The 21,851-nt window shown below is 37.3% G+C and overlaps 1 protein-coding gene and 1 pseudogene across 2 annotated transcripts; one reads left to right on the forward strand and one right to left on the reverse strand.

Moving 5' to 3' along the window:
• Nucleotides 1–13,774: 13,774 nt before the first annotated feature.
• On the forward strand, nucleotides 13,775–17,999 carry LOC120069733 (protein REVEILLE 6-like). 2 transcript variants are annotated; one of them, XM_039021522.2, is made up of 8 exons: nucleotides 13,775–14,220; nucleotides 14,552–14,609; nucleotides 15,460–15,583; nucleotides 15,669–15,824; nucleotides 16,198–16,302; nucleotides 16,903–17,012; nucleotides 17,134–17,193; nucleotides 17,682–17,999. In XM_039021522.2, exons 1-8 carry the CDS (start codon nucleotides 14,081–14,083, stop codon nucleotides 17,724–17,726), a joined length of 798 nt encoding a protein of 265 aa, XP_038877450.1. In that variant the 5' UTR covers nucleotides 13,775–14,080; the 3' UTR covers nucleotides 17,727–17,999. The 2 variants fall into 2 exon arrangements, with proteins under 2 accessions (XP_038877450.1, XP_038877451.1); XM_039021523.2 differs by having other exon boundaries at nucleotides 13,815–14,220; nucleotides 15,687–15,824.
• A 101-nt stretch (nucleotides 18,000–18,100) lies between these two features.
• Nucleotides 18,101–20,931, reverse strand: LOC120069714 (heat shock protein 82-like; annotated as a pseudogene).
• Between the last annotated feature and the right edge of the window lie 920 nt (nucleotides 20,932–21,851).

A 21,851-nucleotide genomic window follows, 5' to 3' on the forward strand; every position in this document is an offset into this window, starting at 1 on the left:
GAACTTCTCATTAGCGACCTGAAGGCTGACACATTGTTTCATGTTATAGATTCGAAGACCACCTATAAGTTACTACTGGTACGTCCATGGATTCACGGAAACGGTGTGATAACCTCGACGTTGCATCAATGTTTCAAGTTCTATCAGGATGGAATTAAGAAAGTTGAAGCAAACTCTAATCCATTTTCAGAAGTTGAATTTCACTTTGCAGATGCAAAGTTTTATTTGAAGAGTGAAAGCGTTAGTGAGGCAATGCCTGCAGAGGCTCTACTAATAACGAAAGTAGGTGAATCCAGGTCAAAGTCATAAGTAGATGCAGGGAAAGAAATGGGCAACAGGTATATACCTCCAGCAAAAGAGGAAATGAGACATCCACAAGCATTGGAGAGACGCCTATTTTGAAGGATGAAAAGGCTCAAAGTCCTCCAATTTTGCACTATGTCCCTTTGTCGAGACGCGAAAAGGGAGAGTCACCTTTTACGGAATGCTCAAAAGGTTTGCAGGTCGATGATATTTAAATCTTAAAGGAGATTTTTGTTACACCACTCACATCGATAATGAAGCAGGAAATCCACAAACCAATGGGGACTTGACAAAGCTAAATCTGCCCAAAAAGCAAACAGAAGACAGATCTGATCCTAAAGCTTATAAACTACTGGCGAAGGCGGGATATGACTTCTTGACTCATATTGAGTTTAAAAGCTTGAAGATTTATGAGCAACCCGAGCTTTCTTCGACCCAAAGGATGCTTTTGCAAGAGGGGCACGCTATACTCATGTCGAGAAAGGGGCTTGGACATAAATCATCAGAGCCAATTCGCATAACCAGAAAGGTAGGGGAAAAGGTAGTCGACAACAACCATAAAACTACAAAAGGAGTCAATGATGTAGAAGAAAAGGAGGGCAAGGATAAAAAAAACCTCAGTCTTCGATCGTATCAGATCATCTGTCGCATGCGCTTTGGTTTTTGAGAGATTGAGCATGATGGAAGCGGAGAGAGAAAGTTTATGCACGACCCTCGAATCTACTCGACTGTCAGCCTTTCGAAGGATGACTTTGCCTGATGAAGGAGAAAGGGAGATCGCCTATCAATCTCTGATGGTGATGTGACTATCAGCCTTCAAGAGATTAGGTGCGGTTTCAAAGAAAAGCAAAGAAAAACTCCGCACGCCCGTTTTTTATCGCCTTAAGCGAGAGGGTATTGAGGATCATTTCAGCAGACATGTCTCCAATGAGATAAAAGGTAAGGGAGAAGCTCGCATTGACATCCCAAATATAGCCATAAGAAAGAGGGAGCTGATACCTTACACGTCAATCTGGCGATGCCTCGGCCATAAGGATACTGAAAGGCCATCAGACGAGAAATCATCTTGTGAGGCAAGAAGTGACAGAGACATTCGTAGTACCGTGACTTCACGAATGAAAAGAAAGACCGTCACTCTAAACACAAGCGAATGTTCACTAAAGGTGAAAAGGCGCGACGTTGTCTTCACCAACTCTCAAAATGGAAGCTTAGAGCAGGAGAAAGGTGAAACTTCATGTCACCACATTACCATCACCGAAGAATCCAAAGATTGATATGGTCGAAAAGGAAGTGGAAGATGTACCACTAGGTCTGGAGGATGGTGGTCAGTCCACAGTGGATGTGAAATAAATTGGACACAAGGATTTCCATTAGCAGCGGAAGGATCTTTCCAAATTTCAATCGTATATGAACAACAATTACAGTCACAAATGGAAACATACGGTTATGCATGAAATAGAAATTACAACATGTTTTCCTACATGATCAAGGGAAGGAATTAACAAACCTTTGTAGACTCATCTTCAAGTTCCTTGATCACGAACGCTCGATCATAGCAATACAGCAACACAGGAACGTTCGTCCAACACGACCACTATACTACACGATCACAGCGAACTCGAACAAAAAGATCGCTAAGGTTACGAACACCCCAAACACCGTGAACGGCCTCCACAGAACCTCGATTGTGTCGAGTTAAGTATGACATTTACCAACAATACCTCGGTATTCTCGGTATGAGAATCCATAGGGTGGGCTCTATATGGACTTGGTTAGAGGTAGAAAACCGGAGGAAGAATAATCATGTAAACGATTGAGCAAGTGGGAGATGAAACAACCTATCGTATAGGTCGATGACCAATCGTTTAGTAAAATCTATGCAATCATCTAGCAAAAGCTATGCGATCGTTTAGCTCATCGTCTAGCTAAGTGTCTATCGTGTAAAAACACTCCACAATCATTTAGCTAACTCCAAGCTATCGTTAAGTAAATCTGATTTACTTGACAACTTTTTCGTGAGTATTTTCCAAGATTGGAAATCCAAATTCACAACTTTTTAAATCTTACTAAAATTAGGAAAACATTTTTCCTTTTATCTCACGGTTACCATGAAACCACCAATAACCTCCCACTCAATTGATTATTAGAGAAAAAGAGATAATTATCCAATAATTAATATTATTATAAATATAAATGATAACTAACTTACCATAATATATTTATAACCTATAGTTTTAATATTTCATCTCATGAAACATATAAACCATAATATATTTATAACCTATAGTTTTAATATTTCATCTCATGAAACATATAAACCATAGCACTTTTTCTATTCCATGGCACTTAATGTAAATCTCATTTACATTAATCCTCCACTTGATGTATCTCATACACCACACTGATCATATCATATATAATCGAATTACCTCTTATCAATTTGAACATTTCAGATCAACACTAAGAACTGATCCTCAACTTGAATCCATTAAGCTACTAATGGGACTTTATGGACCTATAACTCGAAGCTCCAACGGTACATGAATAATTGACTAAATTCTTTAGTCACGGGATCCACCATCCGTTAACTATCAGGCACTGCACTAAAGACCGACAATTGAACTCTCCTTACTATAGATATATCATCTTAACCAATCAATAGTGCGACAACCCTTCACAGATCGCTCATAAGTACAGCTCGGCCAATAACCGTTATGCCCCTGTAGTTACATCTAACTCCTTAAGTACCATTGATCAATCTAATGAACATAAGTTATAGTCCTACTATGACTGAGTCCTCTCTTCCAAAGAGAAGTTGTGGCCACTATGTTCAAGCCTCAAAATCAGCCCTTAAGGGTGCAATCTATCTATTAATCCCTGCTTCGAGGAAGGAGTGAATTCCATCTTGTGTAAGTGAGTTCCCAGCTCCCAAATCAGACAAGTCCCCAAAAAGGTAAGCATGTTGAGTTGGCAATCTGGCCACTCTCACCCATACTAATCAAAGGACCGCCCTCAAAGGCAGAAGTTTCCAAAACACTCAGGATTGAGGTCATGTCACCTATAGTCGTTTAGGTGAGATGTAAGTCTCCAGTATCAATAGAGTTATATACAAAGACGAATCATCTCATGGTCCAATCTTATACAAACTCTTTGTATAGGACACCCCCGCTCGCATGTCTCTACATAAATGGTTAGGATCTACCATCTGTAGTAGTTTACAACACTTGTAAACCTCTACAAAGTGGGCCATATCCGTAGTGTCACCAGGATTAGGTATCTCACCTTAATCCTTATACTATAAACCTATTTAGGTTATCACTTAAGGCATGATCCACTTGTATATCTCATATACATGCTTAAGTTTACATAATATAACCATAGAGCTTTGTTTATTGGATATGAGTAAATTCCAGAATGAAATAACACTTATTTTATTCATAAACAATGTGTATAATTACAAACAATGAGACTTCAGGAGAAGGGACACCAATCCCAACAGGATGATGTCAAAGAAGTGAATCTGGGCACAATGGAGAAACTACGTCTGACTTTCATTAGCGCATCTCTATCTATTCATCATAAACTACGTCTGACGCTTTCAACCATAACTTATTCCCCAGATCGAAGTTGAAGTCAATAAGTTAATTAAAGAAGGGTTTATACGTGAAGTCAAATACCAAACGCAGATAGCTAACATTGTCTCGATTAGAAAAACGAACAACTTCGTGTCTACATGAACTTTCATGATCTAAACAGTGCATGTCTAAAAGACAATTTTCCATTGCCATCATGGAGATCATGGTTGATACGACAACAGAACATGAGGCCCTATTCTTTATGGATGGGTCGTCAGGGTATAACCAAATATGAATGGCTCTTGCTGATGAGGAAATGACGGCCTTTCGAACTCCAAAAGGAATATATTGCTAGAAGGTAATGCCCTTTGGATTGAAGAATGTTGGCGCTACTTACCAACGCGCCATGCAAAAGGTGTTTGACGACATGTTGCACAAACACGTAGAATGTTATGTGGATGATCTTGTGGTCAAGTCCAAGAAATGACAAGATCATCTAGAGGATCTGAAAGTCGTGTTTAATCACCAGCGAAAATACCAGTTGAGGATGAACCCTCTCAAGTGCGCGTTCGATGTAACCCCAGGAAAATTTCTTGGTTTTAATGTAAGGCATCGAGGGAAAATTTCTTAGTTTCGTTGTAAGGCATCGAGGGATCAAGATAGATCAATCCAAGATCGATGCCACTCAGAAGATGCCGAGGTCAAAGAATTTACATGAGTTAAAAAGTCTTCAGGGGCATCTGGCTTACATTCGAAGGTTTATTTCCAACTTGGCTGGTCGATGTCAACCTTTTCAAAGACTGATGAGAAAAGGAGAAAAATTTGAATTGGACAAGGCCTGCTAGAATGCTTTCGATAGCATAAAGTGGTACTTGTTTAGTCCTTCTGTCTTAGGTGCTCTTGTGGTAGGTAAGCCGTTGATATTATACATTGCCACATAAGAAAGATCGCTGGGGGCATTATTGGCGCAAAAGGGAGAGAAGGGAAAAGAGTGGGCCCTATACTACCTAAGCAAGACTTTAAATGGAGTTAAAATCAATTATTCTTATATTGAGAAAATGTGTCTTGCACTCTTCTTCACTATCGACAAGTTGAGACACTACATGCATGTCACACCTCGCCCCGAGCTCGCACTCCTGAGCCCGAGGAGAGGCGTGAGGGACCATAGATACCACCCTTTAGTGATGCCTACTATCCAACTGAACCTCTTTACTACACTCAATAAACTTTTAAGCCAAAGAGATAACAACAACTGATTAAGTAGGCCCATTTTATTACAACAATGTAATGTTTATACAACTCCAAGACTTAACAACAAAGTTTACAACAACAACTCTTTAAAACCCTCTGGAAGTGTAACTATGGCTTCTGGAAGACCTTGACCTTAGTAGTACCCTGGAACTTCTCACCTTTCGCTAACTGGGAAGAAAAGACATGAAAGAAAAGAATGAGCTTCAAAAGCTCAGTGAGTGATAAGCAACTTCTAGAGTCTATTTCAACTCATAATAATAAGCATATCATAAATACGAGGTTAGTACTCAAACCTCCGCCTTGAATGAGTCTGGTCTCAACTTCTATCTACATGCATGGTAGATAGCTAAACTGATAACTATTTAGAATGAGTCAATTCTCTACCTATACACACGGTGATAGTTAACTAATACTAATCATGATTACACTAATGCGTTTTCTTTTGTTCTCTATGTCTCCTATGTGCACATAGCTCCCTGCTTAATACTTAAAGGAAAGTACCACTCACCTTGGTAAGGATAGGAATCTTTCTCTTAAAAATTACTTGATCTTCCCGGGCTCCTCTTTTGAACCTCAAAATCTTAGTTCAAAACTCCTCGTGGTTTGGCCGGAATCTTCAAAACATCAAGATTGGCTCAATCTTACCCAACAACTCGACCCTTCTGTCTTTTTCTCATTCTCCAGCCCGATTCCTTAGAGCTTCTTCTCTGGCAGCCCTATCCTGAAAACTAGACTCTTTTAGCTTTCAGGTGGCTTTGAAATCACTCCAAACACACGAGTATTCTTGGAGACTCTTCGTCCCAAGTTGATGCTACTTCCAGACCTTCCTGTCCGACAACATCTCCTTCTCTTGGAACTTCATGACCGACGCATGGTTTTTGCTACCTACACATGTGTTCTTCCATCAATGCATAGATTCCTCATAATTGGCCTTCATACACTCTTCTGAATGTCCTTTGAAGAGAATTTGAGTTATGGTCTGAAGTCCTTGGCCCTATTTATAGGCGTCCAAGATCTCTCTAAGGCCGACACCTCCTACTTGGTCACATGTCCAAGTATCTTTTCCTTACACTATTAATGCAACCTTGCGTCATCGCATCCAAGGTGTCTTGCTCCTCTTTTACCAACGCATAGCCACCAATTTTGCATGTCTTCTTGTGCATCCACCTCATTTGTTTAAGGCCTAAGATTTCATCCTAACAAGCTACATGTCCGGATGACGACCTTGAATGTGTCTATCCAACTTCATATGCATTCATCCCTCATATGCGTCCTTCTAACTTCATATGTGTTCATTCAACCTTACCTTGTGCCCTTGCGGTGTCTTTAAATCTCAACATAACACTCTTCAAGCCATTGTTACCTAGCACCTTTCCCCATATGCGACCTACTAACCTCAGTTATGCCATTTCCAATTAATGCAACCTTACCTTGTGCATCCCATTGACGCAACTTGGTCGCATATATTAGATGCTCGCAAGGCTCTTCCTTGGCTGCATGCCCTCTACCGCATGGCTTACCTTTGCCTTATGCACTCAACTAGGATTATGACCAACCCTCTTCCACCACATACTATTTGCTCAAGCCTTGTCCTATGCGTCAACATGCCTCAAATGTCCTCGGTACATAGTATATCACCAACGCATAACAACCTTTGGGTCAACCTAGTTCTCAACTCAACGCCTCATGGTATAACTTACCATCGCCTAGGCTCTTGCTAACGCATCCCTTATGACCAACGCATATATGTCCTTGTTGATCATCAACATCCGTAGTCTCCTGCACATGACCAACGCAACCAACCTCATAAACCTTATTACCACAAGCCTTAGCAACGTAAGAACAATTCACCATGCATCCACCATAGCTTGTTTCATCGCCTAGCTCATCCTTTAGCAAGGCCGCCGCATAGCACCATCGCATAGTGTTGCCGCATACCATCGCGTAGCATTGCCGCGTCCATCATGTAGTATTTTCGCGTCCATCGTGTAGGATCGCCACATACCATCGTCTGGCATCGCTGCATACACGATCAATGTGGGCGCATACCATCGCGTAGCATCACCGTATACCATCGTCTAGCATCACCGCATACATGATCAATGCGAGTGCATACCATCGCGTAGCATCGCTGCATCCATCGCGTAGCATCACCGCATCCATCACGTAGCACTGCTCCTTTTACTACACGATCAACCAGTGCGCGCAACTCCAACGCCCAGCGCCCTTGTCCACGTAACTTGAGGCTGTCGCATGCGTTTTTCTAACCTCTCAAGACATTGGTTGCTGCATGCGTTTCTCTTGGCCATACTTTGGCTTCCTTCAATGCCCAAATAACCTCTAAATGAGCAAGGCCAACACATGGAACAACACTCAATCAATTTTCTAGCTTCCAACGCATGGGTTATACTTAGCCAAATTTCTACTAGTTAAAGCTTATCTCAAAGCTACTAAACAATCTTTATTTAAACACTTAGAATTTTCCTATTCTTTAACATAGGATTTAACTAATTTTTCTATTCTTTAACATAGGATTTAACTTCCACTTATTTAATTCCCTTAACCACCTGCTTAACTAGGGAAAATGGAAATCTGGGTTTCACAATGTAGGCGTTTATAGTTCGTTTAATTGGGAAAGTTAACCCCATCAAGTACATTCTATCTAGGCCAATCATCTCAGGGCATTTGGCTAAATGGGAAATCATGTTTCAGATATTATTTATGTGCCACAAAAGATGATTAAAGGACAAACATTGGCCAACTTCTTGGCGGATCACCAAATTCCATCATATTGGAAGTTAAGTGAAGACTTACCCGATGATGAAGTTCTCTTCATAGATTCACAGGGCCTTGGATCATGTTCTTTGATGGTGCAGCCTGGAGAAGTGTGCGGGGGCAGGCATCGTCCTCATTTCACCAGAGAAACATATGTTGCCTTATAGCTTCACGCTTGCTGAGTTGTGCTCAAACAATGTCACCGAATACCAAGCCTTGATAATCGGCCTCTAAATTGCTTTGGAGATTGAAGTGGCAAACATAGAGATATTTGGTGACTCAAAGTTGATAATCAATCAGCTCTTACTCCAATACGATGTGAAGAATGATGACTTGAAGCCTTACTTAATTTATACCAGACATTTGATGGAGAAATTTGAAAATGTGACACTAGAGCATGTCTCGAGGACAGAAAATAAGAAGGTGGGCGCTTTGGCGAACTTGGCTACTGCCTTGATGATTTTAGACAATTTTTCTCTTAGCATATCGCTTTGTCGAAGGTGGGTTATACCTCCGGTTGAGACCGCATGTGAAGAAATAAATGCGATACCAGTCTACTTAATTGATGAGGAAGATTGGCGGCAACCGATCATAGGTTACCTTGAGCATGGGAGGCTTTCGAAAAATCCCTACCATAAAATCGAGATTCGAAGGAAGGCTGCACAATTCATTTATTAGAAAAAGGTTTTATACCATCACTCTCTAGAAGGGCTCTTTCTTCAGTGTCGAAGAGGACTCAATAAAGGCCTTGGAAGAAACGTATTCAAGCATATGCGGCGTGCTTCAATCTGGACCAAAGCTACAGTTCCAGCTGAAGAGGATAGGTTACTACTAGCCAGGGAAGATCTAAGATTCAATGGAATACACAAAGAAGTGTGAGGCTTGTCAATACCATGCAAACTTCATTCATCAACCGTCCGAGCCTCTGCATCCGACTATAGCTTCATGGCCTTTTGAAGCATGAGGGCTTGATCTTGTTGGTCCTATAACACCTAAGTCATCAGCGGGACATTCTTACATCCTCACAACCATTTATTACTTTTCAAGGTGGGTTGAGGCTATCTCCTTGAGGGAAGGTAAGAAAGAAAATATGGTGGACTTTATCCAAACTCATATCATCTATTATATGGTATCCTCTATCGAATCATGATAGATAATGGGAGGCAGTTCTTCAATAGCTTGATGGATAGGTTGTATGAGAAGTTCAAGTCATCCATATACAACCTGCTACAAATGGGTTGGCAAAGGCATTCAATAAAACGTTGTGCAACTTACTGAAGAAGATTGTCTCTAAGTTAAAAAGGGATTGGCAAGAGAAGGTCGATGAGGCATTGTGGGCTTATTAAACCACTTATCGTACCCTACAGGAGTCACTCCATACTCTCTTATTTATGGGGTAGATGTTGTCTTTCCTCTGGAAAGAGAAATTTCATCACTAAGGATGGTGGTACAAGAGGGATTGACTACAGAAGACAATGTCAAGCTACGTCTTCAAAAATTGGAAGCACTTGATGAAAAATGACTTAAAACTCAACAAGTATTGGACTGCTACCAAGTGTGAATGTCTAAAGCCTTTGATAAGCATGTAAAGCCTCGATCTTTTCAAGTCGGTGATCTAGTGCTTGCTATAAGAAGACCCATTATCACGACAAGACATAATGGAAATAAGTTCACACCTAAATGGGATGGACCCTACATTGTTAAAGAGGTCTACACAAATGGAGCATACAAAACCGTTGATCAAGACAGATTAAGAATCGACCTAATCAATGGCAAATTTCTTAAGAAGTTTTATGCTTAATGAATTAAAGAAAAAAACAGGGGAACTCCTTGTTGTAAGAGTATAAACTGTATGTTTCTCCTTGCCTGCATGAGCTTAAAAGGTGAACGACCCAAAAAAAAAATGTGAACTACATTATGACTTGATCACTCTCATTATAAAGGGTACATAGGCAGCTTAAAGAAATTTAAGTTCTGTTACATGATAAAATATATATATATATATTAGTTCAGTTGCATTAAAAAGTAGAAAGTTAAAGGAAGCTTCAAGCATTAGACTTTGTCATTAAGAAAAAAAAGAACAAAAAAAATGGCTCCCATATAAGAAAGAGTTTTTTGGGCACCACAGTACACAAATCAGCAATCTATGAAGGGGCCAGCTAATGACTTTTCCACGAGAAAACTAAGTTCATCCTTTATTGGCTGACCTCTGCCTCCAAGAATCACGAGGTATCTTTCACTAGACAATATGTGTTCGGTGAAGTAAATCATCGTTCTACAAAAAGCACCATAAAGGAATAAGTCTCAACGACATGGTTCAAAGATAGTTAAAAAAAAAAAAAGGGATAAGAGTGATAAGGTCGTTGGACCTTTTCGAGGTCATCCCTATGTTGACCAAATGGGATTGTTAGACCTTTCTAGAGTCATCCTTATGTTGAACAAATAGATTTGTTGGACCTTTTTGGAGTTATCCCTATGTTGATCAGGTGGCAATATTATAGGGCAGACCTTTCCAGGTGTATGTTGATCAAATAGGGTGGTTGGACCTTTTCAGGGTCATCCCTATGTTGAACAGGTGGCGATTTAATAGAGCATACCTTTCTAGAGTCATTACAATTAGCTTATGGTCATGAGCCAAATATTTTCCATCTGAGAATTTTTGGATATGCAGTATATGTTCCATTTGCTCCACTACAAACGTATTAAGATAGGTTCTCAAAGGAGGTTAGGAATATATGTTGGATATGATTCCCCATCAATTATTAAATATCTTGAGCCCCTGATGGATGATGTATTTACTGCATGATTTGTTGATTGTTATTTTAATGAGACAAGTTTTACAACATTAGAAGGAGGAATTAAGAAGTTGGAAAAAGAAATTATATGGAATGCATCACTATTGTCTCATTTAGATTCCCGTACAGGTCAATCTGAACTTGAAGTTCACAAAATTTGCAAAATATAACAAATCAATTACCAAATGCATTTATAGATGCAAAGAAAGTAACTAAGTCACATATACCAGCTACAAATGTTCCATCAAAATTTGATATCCTAACACAATAAGTTGTCATTAATGAGTCTGGAACACGCCAGAAGCGTAGTAGACCAGTGGATTCCAAAGATAAAAAATTTCGACAACAAAAAATAATTAATAATGAAGAAGACTTAATTGAGGATGTAAATATCCATAAAGAAATCATCGACATGACTAGTGAGGAAGGTGAAATACCTAAAGATAATAATGAAATTTCAATAAACTATGTCATGACAGAAAAAATATGGAATCGAACCAATATAATTATTAACAACATTTTTGCGTATAATGTTGTTGTTGTTATTATATCTGAAAATGAGGATCCTAAACCAAAATCTGTTGAAGAATGTCGACATAGAAAAGATTGGCTTAAGTGGAAAGAAGCAATCAAGGCAGAATTAAACTCACTTTCAAAACGTCAAGTTTTTGGAATTTTTGTGGGCAAACTTTCCGGCGGGCAAAAATTTGAAGACAGACCCAAGGTTTAGAACGATGAGAAAAAGTCGTGCGCACAGACGATTTTGGGAATGGGGTTCGTTTGGTGCCCCACCTGTAGTCTGAACACCAATGTTAAATTTGTGGGATAAAAATGGGTATTTGTAAGGAAAAGAAATGGAAATAAGGAGTCATAAGATATAAAGCAAGATTAGTTGCACAAGGTTTTTCACAAAGACGTGGTATTGATTTTGAGGAGATGTATTCTCTGGTGGTGGATGCAATTACATTAAGATATTTAATTGGCTTGAATGTGTATAAAAGTATGAATATGCATCTTATGGATGTAGTCACAGCATATTTATATGGATCTCTTGATAATAATATTTATATGAGAATCCCAGAAAGATTTAAGGTACCTGAAACATATACATCAAATTCCCGGGAATGATATTCAATAAAGTTATAGAGATCACTATATGGATTGAAATAATCAGGACGGATGTGGTACAATCGCCTGAGTGGATATTTATTGAAAGAAGGATATCAAAATAATCCAATATGTCCGTGTGTCTTTATAAAGAAATCACAATCAGAATTTTCTATTATAACTATATACTATATATGTTGATGACTTGAATATAATTAAAATTCCTGAAGAGCTTCTAAAGGCAATAGAATCTCTTAAGAAAGAATTTAAGACGAAAGATCTCAGAATAACAAAATTTTGCCTTGGTTTGCAAATTGAGCATTTAACAGATGGAATATTTATTCATCAGTCGACTTATATAGGAAAAATTTTGAAAAGATTTTATATAGACAAAACACATCCATTAAATATTCCAATGAAAGTTCGTTCATTGGATATAAAGAAAGATATATTTCGACCTCGGAAGATAATGAAGAACTTCTTGGTCCTAAAGTACCATATCTTAGTACAATTGGTGCATTTATGTATCTTGCTAATGATACAAGACTAGATATTGCATTTTCAGTAAATTTATTAGTTAGATACAGTTCTTCTACTACAAAAAGACATTAGAACGGAATTAAGCATATACTCCATTATCTCCGAGGAACAATCGATATGGGTTTGTTTTATTCAAATAAATCAAATTTTGATCTAGTTAGTTATACAGATTCTGAATATTTATTTGATCCACACAAAGCTAGATCTCAAACAGGTTATTTGTTCACATATGGAGGAACTGCTATATCAAGGCGATCGGTGAAACAGACTATAACGGCCACTTCCTCAAATCATGCTAAAATTCTTGTAATTCACGAGGCTAGTCGAGAATGTGTATGGCTAAGGTCAATAACTCAACATATTCATGAAACGTGTGGTTTGTCTTCTAATAAAAACCTTCCAACAATATTATATGAAGACAATACTACTTGCATAACTCAAATCAAAGGAGGATATATTAAAGGAGATAGAACAAAACATATTTCACCGAAGCTTTTATACACTCATGATCTTGAAGAAAATGACGACATCACTGTACAACAAATTTGTCCAAATGATAACTTAGCAGACTTATTTACAAAGGCATTATCAATCATAACTTTTGAAAAATTTGTACACAACATTGGAATGCGGCGACTCAGAGATCTTAAATGATGTTTTCATGAGGGGGAGTAAAATATATTGTATTTTTTTTAGGAGTATGTATTATATGAAATATGTACTCTTTTTTCTTCACTATGATTTTTCTCATTGGGTTTTTCCTAGTAAGGTTTTAACGACGCATATTTCATATATACATATGGGCATCTAAGGGGGAGTATTATGAATATTATAATTGAAAATAGATGCTCATTGCTTAGTATCTCAAAAGTCACGTGTTACTATTCATGTTGTCGATGTGCCTTGTAGTTATTCATGTTTGGTATCCATGTAAGTCCACATCCTACTTGTTATTGTGTCTATAAATAGTGACATTTGGTAGATCTATCACACATACATTTGTGAGAATTCCACTTCCACTAATTTTTATATTATTCAATTTCATGATTTTGGTTATTTTATGTTTTTAGTTATTTTATTTTATAATTTTAGTTTTTATTTATTTATTATTATTATATATAAATATTATTATATTATATTTTTCATATCCGTATTCTCGTTGTAATCTTCAATTTCATAACAATTTACATTATATGGTTATATTTATAAATTTAATTTAACATCAATTAACGAAAATCCGCAGCTGGATAACGTAGCATTCACCCAAAAAATATCAACGAATTTTGCACAAAAGATCAATGGATAAACTGTCCGAATGTCGGATCAGTGGCACAAATTCGAGTTCGTAAGTGGGTCCCAATAAAAATATCTTCCACTAGATGCGTTAAAAACCACTTTTTTAAGCCACCAAGGCATAGACTGACACGTGTCTACCCGTTGATAAGGGCACTATCTTTCATCCATTTTCCACTTCCCATGCAACGGTTCCCTTCTTTCCCTCCATGCTCCCAGCCACAATCCTCTACCCTGCCACCACACAACTATTCCGCAATGACTCAAGCAAAATAAACCACGTGGCAGCTTCTAATTGTGATTCCACTATGTTAAATCTACAGCCGGCGCATCCGATAAGTTTTAAGTATCTGCACGAAAATATCAACGGCACTGGCAACTGCAAGAAGCAATTTCTCGAACCTCGCGCTCGGGCTGAGCCCGGATGTAGGATCCGTACGAATGGCGTTACCGTTTGACACTGCTACGGCGTCGTTGAGAGATGACCTATCGAAGAGAGCTCGGAAGCCTTACACCATCACCAAGTGCAGAGAGAGCTGGACTGAGCCAGAGCACGATAAGTTCCTCGAAGCTATTCAACTGTATAATCTCCGCTTTCTTTGTTGTTGTTGTTGTTATTCGTCTTCGTGATTTTCTCTTTTTTTATTTGATTTGAATTTTTGTCCTCGTTGATAACACTTCGTGTCTCTATGGAATTGTGTGCTCGAATCCGGCATCATCTTTGATTTGAAGTGATTTTGGAGTATTCAACTGTTCGTTTGGTTTACTTTCAATGGGAGAGGAATTTTGATCTGTTTGTTTGATTATTTGGAGTGATATGGGGAAGAAATGTGCCGATACATTTGAATTGTTGTTTTGTTTTTGTTTGGACTTTAATTGTTCGTGCATTTTCTCTTTGATTCTATGCTTCAGCTTTGATCGTGACTGGAAGAAGATTGAGGCTTTTGTTGGATCGAAGACTGTCATTCAGGTAATGTCTTATTTGTACAAATCTAATGAACAACTCTGGGAATGCTTTCATTCTTTCTGGCATCTTTGTTTTTCAATACCGTTTCTAAGATAATAGACAAGTTCTGGAAATTGGATCTTCATATTATATAAAGATTATGAAGTAAATTTTTATATCTTGTTCTGTTTGATTGAAAGAAATCAATTCCAATGTTTATCATCTTCTCAAGTTCGTACAATTCGGAAAATAATTGATAAAGTTATTATTTCCTGCTGACTTGGATAGAATTATATGAAACTAACTCATTAATTTAGAGGTGATTAATTTACTCTAATTAATTTCTATTTAAGCTTTTCGTTTAGAGGTGATTTAACATGGTAACCACCTTTTGCCACTTCTTTCTTGATTTGGCTTCTGAATGAATTAGGAGGCGTTTGGCTTCCAACTTGTTTGGTTGAGTTGGATATTATAGTCCACTTAATATCTGGATCTCCTATTATAATAGTTGAGGTTCCAATTATTATAAGCCACATTTAGTTATGAAAAAACTATTTGAAAATACTCAATATTCAGGATGTTTACTTTGTAGTCATCTTCCATCTTTATTTGTAGTTTATACTTAAATACAGACTATTATAACTCATAGACTATTGTAACCCATACACTATAACAATTATGAACTATCAGGACCTTAGTTCTTTTATTGGAACAATCTTCATTCAAAATGTTCCATTCTATCTAATTTTCCCTTCAATTTCGTGCTCTATTCATTTTTATTGCTAACAGGTACAGTATATCTTGAAGAATGCTCGAATGCTTCAAGTTTTGGCTCTTCTATAATAAGTTGTCTGAAGATGATGCTTCTTGTTAGATACGTAGTCACGCTCAGAAGTACTTCCTGAAGGTTGAAAAGAGTGGGACGGGTGAACACTTGCCTCCTCCACGACCAAAGAGGAAAGCTGCTCATCCATATCCTCAAAAAGCTTCAAAAAATGGTCGGTACAATTTCAATCTGTAGTTTTTCTTTTGACAGTGTAATTTTGATAAAGCTTTCTTATAATAAACCCATTGTGGTCTCAGCTCTTGCACTATTGTCAGGACCATTTCAATCTTCCCCTGTTGAACCGAAATATAATATAAAGCCAGATTCCTCTTCTACTCCAGCGAGTTTCATATCTGCTTCTGCCATGTCATCCAGGGTGGATAACTCTATCCAGACAGTCAATTGCTCTCAAGGTGCAAGAGATTTGAATTGTGAAATCACAAACGAGTTTGAATCAGAACAAGTTCTGTGGTTTTGTTTAGACATTCAACTTTTTCTTGGTTTTGTTTAGTTTTCTTGAAACGGAGAGGGGTTGGAAATTTTATTACTTAAGAACTGACGAACTTTTTTTCATTTTGTTTTGGAATGCTATGATTCCCGTTTTATAACATTTAATTGAAAATTAAATGCGAGTGTTTTAAAAAATCACATAGTTTGAAAACGAAAAGAAAACATTCCTAAAACTTTGTTTTTGTTTTTGGAATTTAGCAAGAAAACAATCCAGATTTTTAAAAATAAAAAATCAAAGGGTTATAGTCATGTTTCCTTTCCATTTTATGTTTGCAGGGCAAGTTATAGATAACAATTGTACCAGTAGCACAGACCGCACTGCAAAAACACGCTTTCCAACTAACTCAAGCATCGAGGAACACAACAACCTTCAGTTGAGAGGTCAGTTTTGATGGTTACGTTTTCCTTTTTTCTTTTTTTTTTTGCCTGATTACTCGTTGGGAAGAAAATGGTACACCAAGTTTCAGAAAGGAAAGCGCGCTCCATTAAGGAGCAGCAATAGAAGACGAATATTTACATGACTTTTACAGAACAAACGCTCCAAATTAAAGCAGAAAATTGTAATATACCAAGTCTCCTGAGGATCAATACAAACAGTTTGGAAAAGTCATCCAATTTCTTTATAACCAATGTTCCAAAAAGCATCTCTATATTGTATTTAACCAAAAATTTTCCTCAGTTTCTGTCATACTGCTTTCGCGGGACTGGTTTACGTTTGAGGTTTATACTATATACCAAGCGGTACAAATGGAACTCTCTCACGTGTAAAATAATTACTTGAGTGAAGCTACTACTTTCAGGTTATTGTAGTCCACTTCACAAACGGTAGCTTTTACTGTCGGGAGAAACCGGCATTTACAAAATTCAGTTCCTTTACTCAATGCTGTAGATCCATAGAAAATTGTCCTGAAGATGCTTCTTAGTTTTCCATTACATATTACTATGTCCCTTGATGTTTTTTTAGTCTTCAATTCAATGCAGTATTGCCAGATTTTGGTCAAGTCTACAACTTCATTGGCAGCGTGTTCGACCCAAAAGCCTCAGGTCATGTGCAGAGGTTAGAACAGATGGACCAAATAGACGTCGAAACCGTATGTTCTTCATCCCCATTTCATTGCTTCCACTCCACAAACATAATTTCTTCTTAACATCCTATAAACCAAATCATATGCTTTAAAACAGCTTACATTCTAATATTCTCATTCCTTCCAGGTGCTGTTGCTGATGAGAAACCTGGCCATTAATCTCACCAGCCCTGACTTTGAGGAGCATGTGAGTTTATAACTGCCATAACGAAATTCTGCTTTTGCAGACAGCTTATGAGAAAAAAATTTGTTGACCATTCGAAGTCCAATTTACGCGTTTTATAAAGGGGCAATTGCAACTTTAATAAAAAATGAATTGAAAATTGGGCACGTGTCTCTAGGTTTTGCTTTTTTTTTAAAACATGGCAAAAAAACTTTCGCCTGAAAATTTGATTTCTATTTTATTTTTATATGATTGCTATCTGATTTCTATGTGATTGCCACACCTGCAATTACAAAAAAAAGTTGAAGTCATGATTTTAGTTTCTTAATATGCATTTTCCCTTTTATAAAGTCTCACCAAATTTGAATTGTGCTTTTGCCACATCATCTAGAACCCTTCTATTTTACTGTTAACTATCCGCCCTTAAAACACTGAAACGAGAAATACTCCATTTCCGGGAAAACATATTTCATTTTTTTTAATTAATATGTTAATTACATGTTATCTTGCAGAAAAGGGTCCTCTCATCATATGATGCCTTCATGGAATATGGTTAGTAATAACAAGAAAGCTGGAGAATCTCGTTGTTGGAGATGGAAATGACAACTGCCAGCTCTACTACTTCACCAAATTGTACCTAATTGAGTCTTCCTTAATACTACTGCACTAGATACCCAGTCTTGTACTACTGTTGTATATTCGCCCACTATCACTTCTTAGAGCAAGAGATTGAGAAACATTCTCTATATACCTTTGCTTCCCATTCTGAGCGTATAGTTCTAAGTTTTGATATCGAAACTATAATAATAGGAGAATCATCTTTTCCTCTACAGGTTACGACTATATCTTAATACTTTTTTAAGAATATTTGGAATATTGTTTTGTAGAACTGATTTTCAAGACACATAGAAGATAAATATGCAGAAGATGATGACCAGCAAAAGAAAGGTATCTGGTTATATAATTGGAGTAACACTCTTTAGCACTTACGTTTGTTTCTTGAATACAAGAGAGAATGTAGAACAAGGAGGGAGACTCAAAACGGACATTGACGCTGATCAATGACTCTGACACGAACATTTACTTCCTCAAAACACATTCACAGACATCTCAATATCAACACGAAGACCGCTAAAGAAATTGTAAGCTGATGTTATAAAGGCTTAGTCTACCTCCTCCATTTTGCTCTCTTCAGCAACATCTTCCTCTAAAGCAGGCATGTCTGCATCATCTCCTTCATTTTCCTCCTCATCAATGCTAAGGCCAAGTTTCAACATTCTGTGGATTCTTGCAGCAAATGTGTTAGGATCATCAAGGCTGAAACCAGAAGTCAATAGAGCAATTTCGAAGAGAAGCATGACTAAATCCTTGACAGATTTGTCGTAACTGCCTCGGCTCTTTTTCTTAGCTCCTCCATGATTCCGTTATCTGTGTTGATCTCCATTGCCTTCTTGCTTGACATGTAAGCCCCATGCTGTTGTCTCTGAGAGCTTGAGCCTTCATGATTCTCTTCATGTTCGCCGTCCAACCGTATTCACAGGTGACCAAGCAGCAAGGAGAGTCCACAATCCTGTCGGAGACCACAACTTTCTCTACTTTGTCGCCAAGGATGTCCTTGATGGTCTTACATAGGTTCTCAAATCTTCTCCTTTTTCTTCTCTTCCTCGGTTTCATCATAAAGTTTAACTCCTTCCTTGGTGGCAGAGACTAGCTTCTTGCCCACATATTCTTTCAGTTGTCTGACGGCGTATTCATCAATGGCGTCAACCATGAAAAGCACCTCGTAGCCTTTCTTCTTCAGCGCTCCAAGAAAGGAGAATTCTCTACTGCTTTTTTGCTCTCACCAGTAATGTAGTAAATGTTTGAGAAATTACCGGTTTTGACCCAATTTTTTTTTTTTTTTCATTTAAAAAGTAACCTCATTTATAAAATGTACTTTTTTAATCTCTTTTCTACTTTTCGGACTTTTAGAGGGAATCCATCACGCACAATTTTGTTCCTCAATAAATGGTCAAGCCTCTAATATAAAATCACCGAACTTACCTAACTCACATATCTTAAATTAGAAACTTCATTCTTGAGTTTCACTTTTTGTTTTCAATATAGAAATGTATTACGTGAGGGTCCCAACTTCATACCAATAATCCTTTTCAGAGGATCCCAAGTTCAGAGGAATAATTTCTTTCATTTTTTAGAGTTTCGAAAGAGACAAGTACGTTGAAAAATAGTCTTTTATTTTTTTAGAAAGTTAGCAAAATGGAGAAAAAAAATTACTTTTTAAAGAGTTTTCAGTAACCAACGAAATTGTTACTTCTTTTTCACTTATTTACGTTATGAAGGAGAAAAGACCCTGCTAGCCAAAGAGTCATCACCAAAGTTATTTAGGTGTATTCACAACATCTCGTGAAGTTTGTAAAATAGCTTGAGTTGTACTCTTTGTTGTTTGTCTCGTAATATTTTAAACGTCTTGTGAAGTTATTTCACCAGACAAAAGATAGAAATCAACTCAACTTTACAAGACTACATACGGTCTTTTGTCTCATAAAATTAAGTTCATAAGTAAGTCTTTTGTCTCGTGAAGTAACTTCATAAGACAAGCTTACAACATTACGAGACAAATGAGATAGTTTATCGTTTGTCTCGTAAAGTTATATATATGTCTTGTAAAGTTACTTCACGAGACAAAAGACAGAAATCAACTGAACTTTACAAGACAAAATACTGACTTTTTTCTCCCGTAAAGTTGGGTTGATTTCTATCTTTTGTCTCGTGAAGTAACTTCACAAGACAAACTTACAACATTACGAGACAAACGACAGAGAGCTTTCGAACTATTTTACAAACTTTCCACTGGTGTGAATACTTCACGAGACAAATATTGGCAACAACTTCACGAGATATTTGTCTCGTGAAATTCAATACACTAAAAAATGTGAAATCAAACCCATATGAACATTTACCCCCTTACCCCACATATTTTACATGATGAAATGGCAAATATATTGTTGATAAAAAAAAATAATTTCGGGTTTTTCACAACACATTCCTATTAGAAATTACACAGACTCCTCCTATAGACAATAGAATCGATTAAAGCATTTCTATATTGCACAAACTAGTCAAGTTATGCTAGACAAGATCTGAATCAGGTGAAGGGGAAATGGAAGACATCTAAAAACCCCGAAATATGGGTCTTCTTTACAGAGGTAGTGGAGTCTTTGCGAGAAGAGACTCCAACAATCATTGAAAACTCAACAAGAAGAAAAAGTAGAAAACCCTAACTTTCAGGGAAGAAGAAGTCTTTGCGATAACCTTTGTCCTTTCGAATTCTATTGAGGGGCAACATTGTATTTTATGTGGCGGGTCCCTCCACTTAAAGTCTAAAAAGTTGGAAAAGAGGTTTAAAAGTACATTTTATAAATGAGTTTACGTTTGAATGGGAAAAAGCTTTTTGGGTCAAAACTGGCAATTCCTCTAAATGTCTTTCTGACCCTCTTTCATCTTGGTGACATAGTCCTTCAAGCTTGTCATTTCATCTCCACTCTTAGTGGAGTAGTACCAAAGCAAGTTAGCCAATTTGGCTATGTTTTGGATATCTTCGTGGATACCCAACTTCAAATTCTTAGAAAATACTTCATAAAACTTATTGTAGTCCTCTTTGTTCTCCACAATCTCATTGAACATCTCTATGCACTTCTTCACCAAATTCTTCCTTATCACTTTCAAAGTCTTGTTCTGTTGCAACATTTCATGTGAGATATTGAGTGGAAAATCATCAGAATCGACCACGCCTTTCACAAATCCAAGGTACTCAGGGATCAGCTCCTTACAATTGTCCATGATGAACACTCTTTTGACATAGACGTTTATATTGTTCATTTTCTTACGGTTGTCGAAAAGTTCAAATGGAGCTCTCTTTAGGACAAAGAGAATTGCCTTGAACTCAATTTGACCCTCTACAAAAAAGCGAGGTCTAAGTGCAAGCATATACTGTCGAAGAAGTAATAATCTTGAAGTATATATTTCGAGTATCGAGCCCACAAGACTAGCAGTAGTTTTAGTTTGATCAAAGCTATAAATTTAATGCAATTGTAGGTAACCAGAATGAATTGTGTTGTGAATGAGTATAAATTGAGGTAAAAAAAAATAAAACAGTAAATAATGGTAATCGAACAGGCCTAACAATGCTTCAACCTTTTGGACTCTATTCAAAAGTGATGCGGCCACATCACACTAAGACAGTGAAATATGCATGGGCAGAAATCTACACCTATTCGATCGGGTGTCCAGTTCCTTTAGGAGTTCTGAGTAGTTACTACCGAATGTTCCCGTGGGTAGTTGAACCCTATAATAATTTAATTTTAGTTTCTTCACCCTATGGGGTTTCTTATTCCTAAGGTGACATGACCCTCCTAACTAACGTGACGTGAACCTCCTTTTCCTAGGCTCTTGATTCCATATCCTTTTGTGAGATCCGTTTACACTCTAACTTTCTCTACACTAAAGCTCCACTAGATTGTTAAATTAAGTAGCCAATTTAATTTATCAATATTAACTTTAATTTCAACAAAGAGAATGCATAAATCAAGTTAGTGTGAAGTGCAATATTACTTAAGCTACAATAGAGTTTGATTGAAAAGAGAAAAAGGAAATAAAAATAATTATAAGGAATAAATAAAAGA

Source organism: Benincasa hispida, chromosome 1, assembly GCF_027475165.1.
Source record: "Benincasa hispida cultivar pf3 chromosome 1, pf3_genome.v1.1, whole genome shotgun sequence".
In the NCBI taxonomy this organism is placed as follows: Eukaryota; Viridiplantae; Streptophyta; class Magnoliopsida; order Cucurbitales; family Cucurbitaceae; genus Benincasa; species Benincasa hispida.